At 48.0% G+C, this 14,435-nt stretch overlaps 1 protein-coding gene and 1 long non-coding RNA gene across 2 annotated transcripts in view; one reads left to right on the top strand and one right to left on the bottom strand.

The window, feature by feature from the left end:
* Positions 1 to 236: 236 nt before the first annotated feature.
* On the bottom strand, positions 237 to 10,018 carry usp44 (ubiquitin specific peptidase 44). The gene is made up of 6 exons (XM_080518693.1): positions 9,975 to 10,018; positions 5,253 to 7,028; positions 4,031 to 4,229; positions 3,654 to 3,762; positions 3,197 to 3,444; positions 237 to 2,615 (listed from the first exon to the last, which is right to left on the bottom strand). Exons 2-6 carry the CDS (start codon positions 6,828 to 6,830, stop codon positions 2,491 to 2,493), a joined length of 2,259 nt encoding a protein of 752 aa, XP_080374819.1. The 5' UTR covers positions 6,831 to 7,028; positions 9,975 to 10,018; the 3' UTR covers positions 237 to 2,490.
* A 2,795-nt stretch (positions 10,019 to 12,813) lies between these two features.
* The window catches only part of LOC308146444, a 29,762-nt gene continuing 28,140 nt past the window's right edge, over positions 12,814 to 14,435 (top strand). The window contains exons 1-3 of the long non-coding RNA XR_013937111.1: positions 12,814 to 12,950; positions 13,028 to 13,092; positions 13,420 to 13,478. This is a non-coding gene — a long non-coding RNA (uncharacterized lncRNA). The remainder of the gene's footprint in view (positions 12,951 to 13,027; positions 13,093 to 13,419; positions 13,479 to 14,435) is intronic.

Consider the following 14,435-nt stretch of genomic DNA (forward strand, 5'->3'; position numbering starts at 1 on the left):
ATTTAAAAGAAAACAAAAAAACAGTATTGTAGCAGCGACAGGTCATTAGATTCGTTTTTAAACACGGGAAGAAATCAAAGAATATCAAGACGTCCTCAGATCTTATTCACAGTATTTTACCATTAGGATATAAACATCAGATACATTTACCAAAACTGTAACAGTCAGAACTTTGTAGATTTGTTTGGAGTTAAAAACTAAAACCATGCAATGAGAGAAAAAAACACAGATGCGTCTTGTAGAAAAATGAAAAAATATTCTCATTTATTGAGGTAATTTTCTCTAGAAAACAACTTGAGGTAACAATTTGCATAGTATAACTTCCATAAATTTACACACACACACACACACACACACACACACACACCAGTGGAGCGGGAATTGAACCGCTAACAGATGAGTGTGAGAGCGGAGCGTTACGCTGCTGCTGGTGTTCGAACAGAACGCAGAACCTCTGAGAAAGATCGTACAAAAATACATTCAGGCTCAAAATGCTGGTGAGATTGAAACCAAAAAAAATCTGCCGGGACGAGAAAAGGCCACTTTTCTTTCTTTTTTTTTTTTAAAGAGCGTTTACATTCTGGAGCAGCCAGGGGGCAGCACTGAGCTCAGAAACCACACCTGGACACATTCAGACCAACATCTGGACAAAACAAAAACAGGGAAAACAACAGGAAGTGTTGAACTTTTGAATGATTGTTAAAGGTGCAGGATGGAAGATTTAAGAACATTTTTTTTGTTTTTAAATAAAATTTTACATGTCAACTGATTTTCCCAAAACCGTTTTTTTTTTTTTTTTAATTTAACAAAAACGTTTTCTTCTGGCTCATCGGAAAACGTCCTAAAATCACAACGTCCACATTCATAACGGTGAAGAAAATCGATTCGGTTTCCCTTCGTATGTTTTGTAGTCGGCGACTTTAAAGATGGCCGCCGCGGCTTCTCCGTCACATTCTGGTGATTTTCTGGTTGCCGACTTTTTAATCAGCCCGTTGCCCTGATTTGCTGGGAGTCAACAGCGTTTACCAAACGGCAGAACCTTGATTTTTTTAAATGTATGAAGCACAAACGGGAATTAAAAAAAAAGGATTGAAATATTTCAGTTATTGTGATTCTTCTGGAAGGTTCGGTTTCACAGTTCACGGTTTTTGTTGTTCCACTAAAAGCTGATCAGCAGGAGAAACTGAGCTGATCTGAACATTGGTTAGGTTGAGATTAACGCCTTCAAACCTCCACCAGGGGGCGACGTTCAGAACAGACGGGGGGGCCAAACTGAGCGTTTCTGTTTTTCCGACCTCCAGAAACTTGAAGGATCCGGAGCGATCCTGCAGATGATCGTCTAAAGTGGCGGCTCTAATCTGACGAACGGCATCGCAAGGCGACCGAACGGGCGAAATGAGCTGCGAGTGTGGAGGAGGGTGAACATTAGTGTTTGAAACGCCGTCACGCACTGGAGATTTGTTCCCCTCAGTCTGGACTCGCAGGCTCAGTGATGGCATTGAGCCGTTCCAGAGCTACGTCGTGCTGAAAATGGCACGTGAATGTCCAGTCATGACAGGGATTTCTCTCTCAAGACAACTGAGCCTGCAAGTCAAACTGAGGGCACAGAAAACCTACATCAAGTCAGACACTAGACTCTGTACTCGGTGCGACTTCGTCCCTACAATGACGCGTAAATGTCACGGCCCAAGAGCAACGTTGTCTTTAAAAAACTAATGCTTGTGTTTTCGCCCTCGGCCTTGACTTGCAGGTTCACTTTTGTCAAACGACTCCTTCCTACTTCCTGTCATATTGCCTGCACCACATGAGCGCTCGTACAGCGTCACGTGTAGCATGATAAAGGTTATATAGCGAGAGGCACAGTGCAGATTAAAAGGCACAAAGCTTGACCAGGGAGAGCCTGCCAGTCAACGACAAGGGCCAAAAAACCCACTGTTTCATATTTCTGTCACAATATCCCCTGAATGTGCCTGAAAGGTTTACATTTCCTTGTACACGCACACACACACACACACGCACACACGCACACACACACACACACGCACACACGCACACACACACACACACACACACACACACCTCATTTTGCTACTACATCAGCCCCACAACCGCATTTTACAATCAAGGAGCCAGCGATCTTCTCTGTAGGTAATCTGCCGGCTGCTACTGAGACACGTCTTGGTTTGATACTCTTCTTATAAAATACAGCTGTACATAAATCACAAAACTCTCTCTCTTTTTGAAAATACCTACATATAAACATCATATACAAGAATTTCTGAAGCAGAACCGGATTGTAAAACTTTTTCCTCTTGGTTTTTTTTCCTCGTATAGAAAAATAGAGTTAAAAAAAAACAAAAAATCTCTGGTGGAGATATAAAAATACCCGCCCTCTTTAAAAAAAAAAAAAGAGGCGGAGGAGAATCTCCGGGGGGGGGGCTGTGCTGATATGGTCTGCAGAGGCGGAGGAGGAGCAGGAGGGTGGTGGTCCTATAGCGGGCGGTCTTTGTCCTCCGTCAGTCGCTGGGTGTAGAAGAGGATGTAGGCCTGAGCGCGACACACCTCCTCCACCGAGCACACGTTCATCTTAGAGTCATTACAGTGAACCCAGAAGCCTGAGGAGGAGGAGGAGGAGGAGGAGGAGGAGGAGAACCGTCACATGATGAAGATATGGAGAACATGCTGTAGCTGTCAGGTGATCAAACACTTCTCTGCTCTCCTGATTCTACACCAGTGTTTTTCAACCTTTTTTGAGCCAAGACACACTTTTCTCTTTGGAAAACTCTGGAGTCACACCACCACCACCTGGAAATGTTAAAATGTTAAACCCTGTAGCCTCAATTAACAATATAAAGTCATTCTCATCAAAGTTTTATCAACAGGAATCCAGTAAATCCAGAAAGCAAGGACTTTTTTTTAATAGTGCCTCCCTCAGTGTGAAACCTGGACCTGATGGATGAAGAGCTGAGATCCTGGTTCACATTCTTCCTTTTCAAAAACTTCTCCATCACTGTCACTGACACAGTACTTTGATACAAGATGGTAGCAGGAGGTGGAGATTAACCACACTGACGTCTGTCACTTTACATTTCACCGGCAAAGTTCTGTGCTGCCCTCTAGTGGTGAAGAGTATTTATACATGATGACTCTGCAACACACTGTCGCTGTGAGAGCAAATTTTGTTATGGGAACTCACCTCCCTCCGTGTTGTAGCAGTAGGAGGTGTAGTGGCCTGAGCCGAAGCCCTTCCCATGATGCATCACCACCGCCGAGAGCTGGTAGAGGAAGTGCTTTGGGCGCGGGGGGGCGGGGCCGCCGGGGGGGGCGGGGGGGCAGGGCACGCCGCCGGGCGCCGGCTCCCGGCGGCAGTACGGCTCCATGTCCAGGAGCTGATCGAAGCTGACGTGGACCCCGATCTTCTCCCGGTGGTTCCTCCCAGACCACCTGAGGACCAATCGGAGGGAGGGAGGGGGGAGGAGGGAGGAACAGCCAATCAGCTGTAAGCTTCTGTCTCATTCACAGGTGTGGCTCTGGTGTACTTTGTGTGACAAAAACAACCTGTGTCATCTTAGTCGATGTCATATTGTTTATGGATTTGTGTTACGGTGAATCGGGGGGGGAGGAGGGGGTGGGGGTGGGGGTGGGGGAGTTACCTGAAGCGCTTGAGGTGAAGCCGGAGGACCTGAGGCAGCTTGTGGACCATCAGACGTTTCTGTGCTTTGGTCAGGATCACCGGTTTGGAGGAGGCCCACCGTCTGGAAGCTAGGAGGAGGAGGAGACATGAGGAGGAGCAGGAGGAGGAGGAGGAGGAGGAGGAGGAGGAGGAGGAGGAGGAGGAGGAGGAGGAGATGTGAGGAGGTGTGACCAACAGGAAACTGGCGCAGAGGCACAATATCCATCTTATTCAGCTTCATCATGTAAACTGGGGATTGTGAGAGGAGCTGGATGACGTTTAACCCTTGAGGCACCGACCCCCTCCCCCCCTTAAAAACCTCCGCAGGAACCAGATGTGGCGGCGGCGAGGACTCACAGTTACACTGGTCGCAGGCGTAGATGTTTCCCTCCAGGGCTTCGGTCTCGGTGAACTTGGCCAACATCTCGGTGAGGTGGCAGGAGGCCTGGGCCACCGACTCCCTGCTGTTGCTGTGGTAACGCTCGGGGAACTCCAGCGACAGGTCCCAGAACGGCTCCACCGTGTTGGAGCGGTGGTCGCAGGCCAGGCACGTCACCTGGGGAGAGGACCGGCGGGGGTCACGTGACGCCGTGGCGGGGGGAGGGGGGGTGAATAGGTAGCGGCGGTCAGAGGGAACCGCCACACAGTCGTCCATTGAGCCTGAGCAGGTGTCGCAGTGCGAGGTCGGCCTCCACCAGCACACACTAACCGTTTTGTCCTCCGCCCCCCCCCCCCCCCACTGATTACTGCTGCAGCCCCCGGTTCCATCTATTCCAGATCAACTCACAACTTCTTCCTCTTTACATTTGATAACCTCCACTTTGCCGGTTAGATTTGAATATTCTATTATAATACTAGATTACAGTATTTTGGCGGCTCCGTCTCACTGAAGCCTCCAGACGCCATTTGGACGGTCGATTTTCGAAAAAGAACGCCGACAAAATAGTGCACAGCTGTCGAGACATTTTGTCATCCTCTTTCTATACATTATGTTCATGTATATGTATTGCATACAACTTCAGCTATGTGCTTTTAAATAAGTGTGTTTCTTCCGTAACATATGATTTGGAGTTTAGTTCCTCCAATAACAACTGTGATTTATTATATTTGTCATAATGTAGTAATAAGTAGTCCACAATGCATCAGAATGCACCATTTAAAGTCTATTTTTCCTTGATTTTCCGGGTGGGGTGGGGGCTAAAGCTATTTTTTTATTTACTTAATTTATGTATAGTCACATTAGTAATATGACCAGCGTTGGTTGCTGCCAAAATGCTTTCAAGTACTGCATTCTAGTTCTAGTTAATAGAGTAATGGTGCCATCTTTTGTCAGCACCTTGAGTGGGACATGAAGAAACTGAAAGAAAAAATGTTGTCGCTTGATTGTAATTGAAAATTTTTTTTTTTTTACATTTGAGTCACATATGTTAGTTTTCGATTAAAAAGAAGCATGAGCGTTGAGAATAGAACACTCATCAGCTACAAAGTGAAGATGTTTCCCCTGCATCGTTACTCACTGGAAGATTTATTTTATGTGTGTGTGTGTGTGTGTGTGTGTGTGTGTGTGTGTGTGTGTTACCTGGCTGAGCAGCTGCCCGTGGAAGATGGTGTTGACGACGCTGAGCACCTGCTTGATGAGCCTCTTCTGGGTCAGCGGCACGCCGCCGGCGGTGTGCGTGCCGGTGCTCTCCAGCTCGTGCTGCACCTTGTCCAGCAGCTCGCACAGGAACTCCTGCGCGTCCTGCTGGGCGTAGCCGCGGAACGCCGGGATCAGCTGCCACACGGAGTGGAGCATGGCGAACGGCGACACCAGCGCCCACTTGCCCGACCACATGACCTGGAACAGGGTGTGCAGCTCGTGGCAGAGCGAGATGTGCTTGGAGCTGGGCTCCTTGGGCTGGATCAGCTCCATGCTCTGGCTGCGCGACGCCCCGCCGCTCAGCCCCGCCCCGGGCCCGGCGCTGGCCTGGAGCCCCCTCCGCTGGGCGAGGGGGGACTGCGACAGGGCCTTGCCCGCCAGCTGGCCCTGGACGGCGGACGCCAGCAGCTCCAGGGCCTGGGTCAGGTCCAGGCGCAGGAAGCACTCCCTGAACACGTGCAGGTGGCTGAGCACCTGCAGGATGGAGTTCATGTAGCAGGTGTTGCCCAGGTTCCTCAGGCCCGTCACGCCGGGGGTGACGGTGGGACGCCGCTTGAACGGCGAGCCGCCCTGCTTGCCGCCCTGCTTGCGGCGGGAGGGGGTCGGGGCGGTGCGAGGGGCGCCGGAGGGGGTCCTGGGTTTGGACCGGCCGCCGGAGGAGCCGCTCCGGGTTCTGGGAGTCGGCGGAACCTTTCTGCTCCGTGCAGACTTCTTGGCGCCGGCGGTGGCGGCGCTTCGAGTCCTGGGCGCGCGGGTGTGTGACGGAGGGGGCGGAGGTTTCGTCCTGCTGCGAGTCCTGTTCTTGAAGATGGGCGGCGTGGTGGCGGCGCTCGCCACTCTCTGGCTCTTCCGCCGTATGCGCTTGCTCTTCCTGACGGGCGCGTTCTCCAGCTCCTCCTGCAGCTGCCTCTTCAGGGCGCGCCTCCTCTCCCTGGCCTCCCTTTTCTGCTCCTCCTCCTCCCGCCGCCGCTCCTCCTCCTCCCGCCGCCGCTCCTCCTCCTCCCGCTTCCTCCCGCAGTCGGTCAGACTGAACCAGAGGCGGAACACGCGGCCCATGAGCGCCCGGCGGCGGTGCCAGAGCGCCGTGAACATCCGGTCCTCGTCCCTCAGCTGCAGCTCGCGGGCGCCGCACGGCAGGAGGGCGTCGGGCGGCGCGCCCACGGAGCGCAGCGTGCGCCCGCTGCGGGTGGTCACCTCATAGTGCTGACTCTGGATGGCGCTGAGCGTGCCGCGCAGCAGCCGGAGGTCCCCGGTGGCGTTGTCGTTCAGGACGTAGTCGTCGCACAGGTAGCAGAACACGTAGAGTTCGTTGACCTCGATGGCCAGCGGGTGCTGCTGCTGCTGGAAGTGCTGCAGGGCGTGCTCCTCGATGTAGCGGCCGCACGCCACGTGGGCGCAGCCGAGGCAGGCCCAGATGGACTCGGTGGTGTTGCAGTCCACGCAGTGCCACTTCTGGGGGTTGAGGATGGAGTGGTCCGGGGCGAGCCGCAGCCGGCCCACGTGCTTACACCTGTCCATCACACACACACACACCTGACACACACCGTGCCAGGCGACCGCCAGCCGTCCCGCGTGTGCGTGCCCGTGCGTGTGTGTGTGTGTGTGTGTGCGTGCGTGCGTTCCGTCTGTGTGTGCACCTTTCACGCGGGCTTCATATCACCATGGAAACCATGGCGAGCAGAGAAACGGGGCCCTCCCGGGGCATGGCGGCGTTATCTGCAGAGGACAGCGCACAGAAAAGTCAAATACAAATCAGTACAAAGAGGTTTTCTTCTGTTCTGTGAACTAGTTCATCAAATCACTCTGCTTAAGTAATCTCCTCGGCTGTTCTGTTTCCTTCAGTCACTGAAGTCAACTCTTTTTTACACTAAATCCTTCAACCTTGACTCAAGATCAAAACTTCCATCATGAAAGTTTTCAAAACTGAGATTAAGGTGACCGTCGACACAAGCTCAAGTAGTAATGACCTTTTCATCACATCATGTCCTCTCTTCATCCTCACATGACAAAGGTGTGAGTTGAGAAACACTCCGAGCGTGCACACATCCCCTCAGCTCCTGCGTTTAAGTGGAAGCGCGTTAAACCCCGCAGCTAAATGATCACTTGGCCTCTTCCTGCCTGTTTTACGAGGAACTGAGGCGAACCTCCAGGTTCCCCCACGGCAGCCTTTCCCCACAGGAACCGTACAGCGAGAGCTGGCGGCGACGTCCGCTTCAACAAAACACCACAAACCCCGTCTGGAACCAACTGACGCGTCACTAAGCTGCGATGGACTCAATGGACACTTCAGGAAGATTTTCAGAAGCTGCAGGGTTCGACTCCTCAATATGACTTTTCATTTCCCCAACAGGACTCAAGCCAACAATCAACTCTCTGGATGTTCCCCGACACGCTTCAGGATCAGGAGCTCAGAATAGAGGAGCTTTCGGGACGAGGACGAGCTCGATTAAACCCCCCCACTGAGGTCGAAAAAGCAAGATTATCTAACAAAAGAGCTCTGAGCTTGCAAAGTGAACATCCTTTGTTCGGGTACAGGAGCACATTTGCGGAGGGGAAGTGAAAGAGCAACAGAAAGTGTTGGAAAGAGGTGAAGACTTTCCAGAGTCTCATGAGGATCCAAGTGTTTGCCTGTCCTTTTCAACCCAGCTTGTCCTCGATATGAATCTGCTAAACGATTGTGGTACAACCTCCTCATGGACCACAAAGCTCTCCAGATTAATAGACTTTCACAGAGGGACGGTGAGAATTAAGTGAGCATGTTTGTCTTCACCAGAGGAGTAGGTAGCTGCTGTTTGTTTTCCATTCACAGTGTCAATGTGGACGCATTTATTCCTGCAGTGCCGATCAGTAAGACCTAGCTGCTGTCAGGCATCCTGCTGAGGTGACAAGCAACCTCACATTACGGCTCGGAGCGTCGTGTCGGCCCTTTAACGGACATAAAAACACGAAGATCAGGCACTTTTTAAACGACACGACTGACAAACAACGTGAGAGGTGAACGAAGCAACGGGGCAGCGAGAGGAGCAAAGTGTGATCAGGCCTTTTTTTTTTTTAAACAATAACAAAAAAAACTGTAGCAGCCATTATAATGTTAGTTCAAATATCTTATTACCCTATTGGTATCATATTATTACAATGGCTTGACTACAATTAAAGTGTCCAACGTCTGTTTATTTTCTGTTTTTCAATCGTCTATTATTGTCATATATGCTGACAAATCAAAGCGTTCCAAAATTTAAAAAGAAAAATAACTGGAAAGCCGGCCGCGCTTCTGAGAGACGAGACGACCGAGGGCAGATGTTTTGTGGCGAATCTTTCAGTCTAAATGACAGACAAGGAGTTAAAGAGAAACCTCAGCGAGGCTTCGTGTGGACGGAGAGACAAGCGTCCAGAAGACCGAGATTCCAAAACTTCAAGAGCTTTCTGAAGGGTGCAGCTGAGCAAAGACGCTGCGGATTGAAACCCGAGAGTTTCCAGTTTTGTTCCTACACGTTGAAGCAGAGAGCCCGTGCCGAGAAGGCGAGGGTTCAAATCTTACCGGGGAGATGGACAACTCAAGATCTGCTCTGGCAACCCAGGAAAGCAGCCGAAAGACCCTCCCGCATACGGATACCGGTCAATTATACATATTCCGCCACCTGAGGATACAGTCCGGCTGCGCTATGTGACGTATGGGATGATCACCTCTGATTAAAGTCCATGTCAGTGTTGCCACATCCTTCAAGAGAAACAATAAGGTTGCTATTGGAGACTATAAGTAGCAAAGTCTCTGTCGGTGTGATAATCAGAGACGTGACAGGCCTCTGAGGTTAAATGATTAACTCATAATGTAGGAGTGTGTGTGTCTTGAGGTGGACTGTCTACCTGCCCAGGATGTACCACGGACCAGGCAGGTGGGATCTGTCTGTACTTTGGTTAACTACACCTGTGTCTGAACATTGACTGGACTCGGGCAGATGCGAGTGGAATCAGACAGTGGATTCATACAGATGTGAGCGGGCTCGGACACACGTGAGCAGATGTGTGGACCGGGTGCAGTCTTCCTCCTGTGAGCTGAGCGCGCTTTTCTGCTTCTGCTTCTGCTCCTGCTCTCCTCCTCCTCCTCTCCTCCTCCTGCTCCTCTGCCGGTCAGTCCTCGTCGCTTTCTGGATCAACTCCGCTCAGACTCACAGCAGCTGTGAGAAACCCAGCTCCAGCTCAGACCACCGGGCCGGCAGACACGGAACCAGCAACAGGACAACACGAGTGTTTACCAAGAGTGTAACTTCAAAGTGTCACAGCTAACGTTAGCCGGCTGGAGCTAACCTGCTGTTATTGAGCTGCCATTATAAAATGCTGAACTCGTGTAAAACCCCCAATTCAAACCACACGAAACAGTCATTCAAGCTGCCGTCAAATACGCCCCAGCCCTGCACAAACATGCCCGGGTCGTACGACCCCGACACGTTTTACAGCATTTCTAAGAGATTAGTGATGCTAGTGTTAGCACGCTAAACTAGCGCGCTAGGCTAGCAGCGATAATCGCTCAAAGTTCACGCTTCGTCCCGGAGGCGGGCTGTCAAACCGGCCCGCCGGGCGGGTGTCACCCAGAGCCAAGGGCCCGGAGGCTGCACGGTTACCGCCGGGCAGTAAATCGGTGGTGTTAGAGGGAAAAGCGGGTACCTCTCCTCTCCTTCACGGTCGCTCCTCCGGCTCTACAGTCGTCGCCATCTTGTCATCCTGTCGCGTGGTGTCGGCTAGAGCGCGTCCTCGAGACGTGACGTCACGTGTTGTTGTTGTTATTGTTGTTGATGACGAAGATTTCCCTCGTCAACTTGCTCCGAGTTTATCAACAAAGTTTTAATGACTTTAGTTTTCCTCCGTTTATGTCCTGGTTGTAATTCCCGCGATTCTCTGTTAGAATTCAGTTTTTTTTAAATGATTTGGTCACGTGTGTTCCTGTCAAGGAGGTAGAGAAAAAGCTTGATTTCATCCCAATGTAAGAAATGTATGCACTCAAAATATACAAAACCAACACAAAAAAAAGACGTTACCGAGTAAAGTAAGAAAATATGAAGACTAAGATTAAATAACAAAATTATCACCAAATATACTACACAACACAGCTGCTGGCTCAAAATAAAACACTCCTACACCCAAACAAGACCTGAATAGAATAGAATTATTTATTTATAGATTTTATTATTAAATGTATTATTTATTATCATTATACAATGTACAATGAAACTGGACAGCTGCTCCTCTCAGTGCAGGTGAACAAGATGTAAGAACTAAAAAACGTGCAGTATAAGAAAGAATAGTAGAAAAGGTTCACAGCTGTTTCAAAGTAGATGGCTTGACCTGTTGTGGACCAGTGAATGTGGGAGTTCATTCGTCTTTGCCCTTTGATGCACCTCTACTATATTTTCTATAACTTTCTATTCCTTGTTAGTGTCACAAATTTGACCATTAAAGTTGAAATTTGTAAATTTGTAAATTTTGATGTTTGAAATTGTTCACGGGGTTCACTTCCGGTCAGTTTTACCCTACACATCGTAATACTTCAGATTTATAAACCTATTTGTGGGTAATTGGTGTGAATGTGGATCTCAATCACCACACGAAATAATTCCACACAAATCTCAGATTTTCACAATAAAAGTAGTTTTCAGTATTTACCACTAGAGGGCAGTGTTTCATCAAGCAGGTATAGCCCCTGAATCAATATTTCGCAAAATAAAATCATATCCAAATAATGATATTTACTTTGATTATGTGTGGAACTGCTGCAACATTCTTTCATTAATACAAAACTTGAGAAAAAAACACAATTGCATGATTACAACGATTATTAAAGCATTATCAGAGCTTTAATAAACGACTTTATTATTAGTAGTAGCAGTAGTAGTATTAGTACTACCAGTAATAGTAATATTTGTTATATTAGTAGTAATATTAGAAGTAGATGTAGTCATTGTTGTGCCTGAACGAGTTCAATGAACGCTCGTTCATGAATTCGTTCATATTTTGGGCGAACGTGAACCGAACGTACTTTATTTATGCCCGATGAACGTTACTGTGAACGCGCTTATTTTGACGTTTGTGAACGGCGCTCACATAGTTTAATGTTGTTTAAGAGGGTTGCCAAATTTCTAGAGCTTTGCAGTGGAAAACCCGGCTGGAGCACACCGTAAACGGACCTTAACATATCGGGGGGAAACAGCCAATCTGGCAACCGCAGTCACCACAGAGCCGCACCGCTGCATGCGTCATCAACATGCGACGCTTCACAGCAAACACAAACACAGCGGCACTGCCTCCACGATTAATACTTCATATTCGTATGATTAATTAAAATAATTTTATGAAAATTTCAGTGGTGATCCGGGTGGAAACATCTTACCTTTTTGTGTAAACTTTGCCCGCCCGGTTTCAAGAATCAACTCTGTACATCAACAGCAAACCCGAGACGGCACATTGAACTGAAGCACCCGGCGAGCCTTTCAAGGTATGCGCAAGCAACTAAAAACCACCAAAAGACACGGCAACGGCAAGCCAATAATGGGCTGAATATTGCACTTTTATGACCCAAGTTCAAGAACTTTTCTTTGGGCAAACAAGTCAGGAAAACAATCGATTCACTGAAAACTGAAAAGTGACATAGATAAATAATGTTGAGATGTTTTGCACTTCTAGTGTTGCACTTTGAGGTACATCTTAAGTTTCTTACCTCAGCCTGGTTCCTACCTCAGATTGTGGTCATGTTAGTACAAGAATTATGTCGACACACCTTCTGGACTTTGTTGTTAACAGTATACTGCAGTTCACAATGGTCTCCTGGAGGGTTTTACTATTTTAACTTGTAATTTGTTTGTACAACCTGCCTGGTATATTTTATTTTGCACCTTAAGGACTACTGTCCATTCTTGTTTTTTGGTTTTTTTAGGGGTGTGTGTGTTAATAATTCCACATTAAAAAGACCCTTCAAGCAGCAGGTTTAGGAGAATATACTGAAGGGATGGGAAGCTGCAGCTGGATACTAGTGTGGCTAAATGGTTGACAACAAGATGAGAATGTCAGTATTCTGAGGTAATAGCTCACAGAAAAATATTTAAAACAAAAAGAACTATGAACTACCGGTAGGTCATTTTTTGGAAATTAATTATGAACTGAACGAGTTCATTTTAAAAATCTGTGAACTTAACCTTGAACTAGTTCATGTCGAAACTGAATTTTCCCAACACTGGGACTTCATAGAAGCTGAACCAGACACGTTAAGCCTCTCCTGAAGTTAAACTATAAACTATTTACGTTCAGTCTCTACTCTCTCCTGAAATTCACCCAGACGCCTTCCGGACGGGGCCTCACAGCTCGGGACACATGAGACGTTCAGGGACCGTTCAGTGACAGGAACTTAGAGCTGTCATTCGATTGGTGTGTCTCCTGACGGGCGGCTGACTTCTGACCCGGCTGAGATGAGGAGGCATGCTGTGGCCTTCGCCGCAGACCTGTTGGGAGCAGAGGACTGTGACGGGGATGCTGCTGCAGGATCTGCCTCTTTCAAGACTCTTTTAAGAATGAGTGATCTGTGGCGTCTCTCCTCAGGAAAGTAAACAAGTGCTACCGTGGACGGTCCTGCCCCGTCATCGAGCACTGCAGGTACCGTACGTCGGCGTTTTTTTTTTACCAGCATAAAAGCTTGGGAATGTTGTCGTGAAAGTCTTTTGTTTCCATAGCAACGGGACCGGCCGGACTGGGACGTACACCTTGATCGACATGGTTCTGAACCGCATGGCTAAAGGTGAAGTGTTTACCTGCGTTTACCAGAAGACACCCCCCCCTCCCTTCCCCCGGCCCCCACAACGCCCGTCTGATGTTTACATGTTAGTGGTACGGCTGTTCAGGGACCTTCCGGAGAAGCAGTATGTCCAAATTTAAAAAAAAAAAAGAAAAAAAGTGCCACAAACTATTGAAACATCAGATTTACACCAATTTAGTCTAAACTGAAGCAAAAACGTATTTTCCTGTGGGAGTTTGTTGAAATCGCTGTTCAGGTAAATTCAAAAAAGAAAAAAAACAAAAAATCAAGCGTGAAGGCTAAATCTCCACCATTCTGCTTCCTCTGCAGAAAGTGTCCCTGTGCCATTCACACCATTTCAAGTCTCTGGATGACGTCGTTTACCTCACGTAAGTTTAAAATATATATATATATATATGCTATTCATGCTATGAAAAAAATAATAAAATAAAAACTATTTTGTATATGTGAGACCTTAAATAAATCATTTAGTGTTCAAGTGCTGCAACCACTTCACGTGACTTTCTACATCTGCAGTTAAATTGGTTCAAGATGTATAAAAATCGTGTGGCGATGAAGGTTGACGTACATATTGAACGTCACCATGTTTGAACCGGATCCTCAGACCATATTGAAATTTAAACTTGAGTTATGAAATTAGCTTGTGAGACGAGTTGGTGTCCAGGATGTTATTGGAGCACTTCTTTACAAATGTTAACTGTCGATGCCAAAGATGTGGATTAAAATTCCAAAGTACTTTTGCCCTCTGAAGAAACAAGACAGGAATATTTTAAGATGCTTTAATTTGAACGAGGAAAACCAGGATTTTAACTTGCTGAAACAGCTGGAAGGAGTCGAAACTTGAACTCCAATTCTCAGAACAAGAGACAGAACAAAGAAAATTAACATTTTGGTCGGTCCAGAAACCTCGGATTCAAAGTTTCCAGCTCCTCCTTGATTTTCCCTCTATTTGAATATTGGATCCTAGGAGCTACATTCAGAATCTGCTGTGTCTGTGTGAGCTGGACTGGCTCCGCCCACACACACGCCCATCTATTGGAAGAGGAGGAAGCACTTCCTCTCGTGGCGCCATGTGCCAGAGCAGAGCTGCCTGATTGTGGGAGGAGTCAAAAGGGGGAGGAGCCTACCTTGATTGTGATTGGCTAAAACCCCCGATGACACTATGTAGGGTTTGATTTCTGATTGGCTGCTTGGAGCAACACACTTTTTAAAACCTGGAACAAGCCAGAGAGAGAGAGGACACACTGTCTTCTCTTCTGGGGCGTCGTTCCAGATGTGGAGATGATTAGTACTGCTGGAAAACGTTTAGAAAGTCAATTTTACAT

Source organism: Blennius ocellaris (genome assembly GCF_963422515.1).
Source record: "Blennius ocellaris genome assembly, chromosome: 22".
NCBI classification, from domain to species: domain Eukaryota; kingdom Metazoa; phylum Chordata; class Actinopteri; order Blenniiformes; family Blenniidae; genus Blennius; species Blennius ocellaris.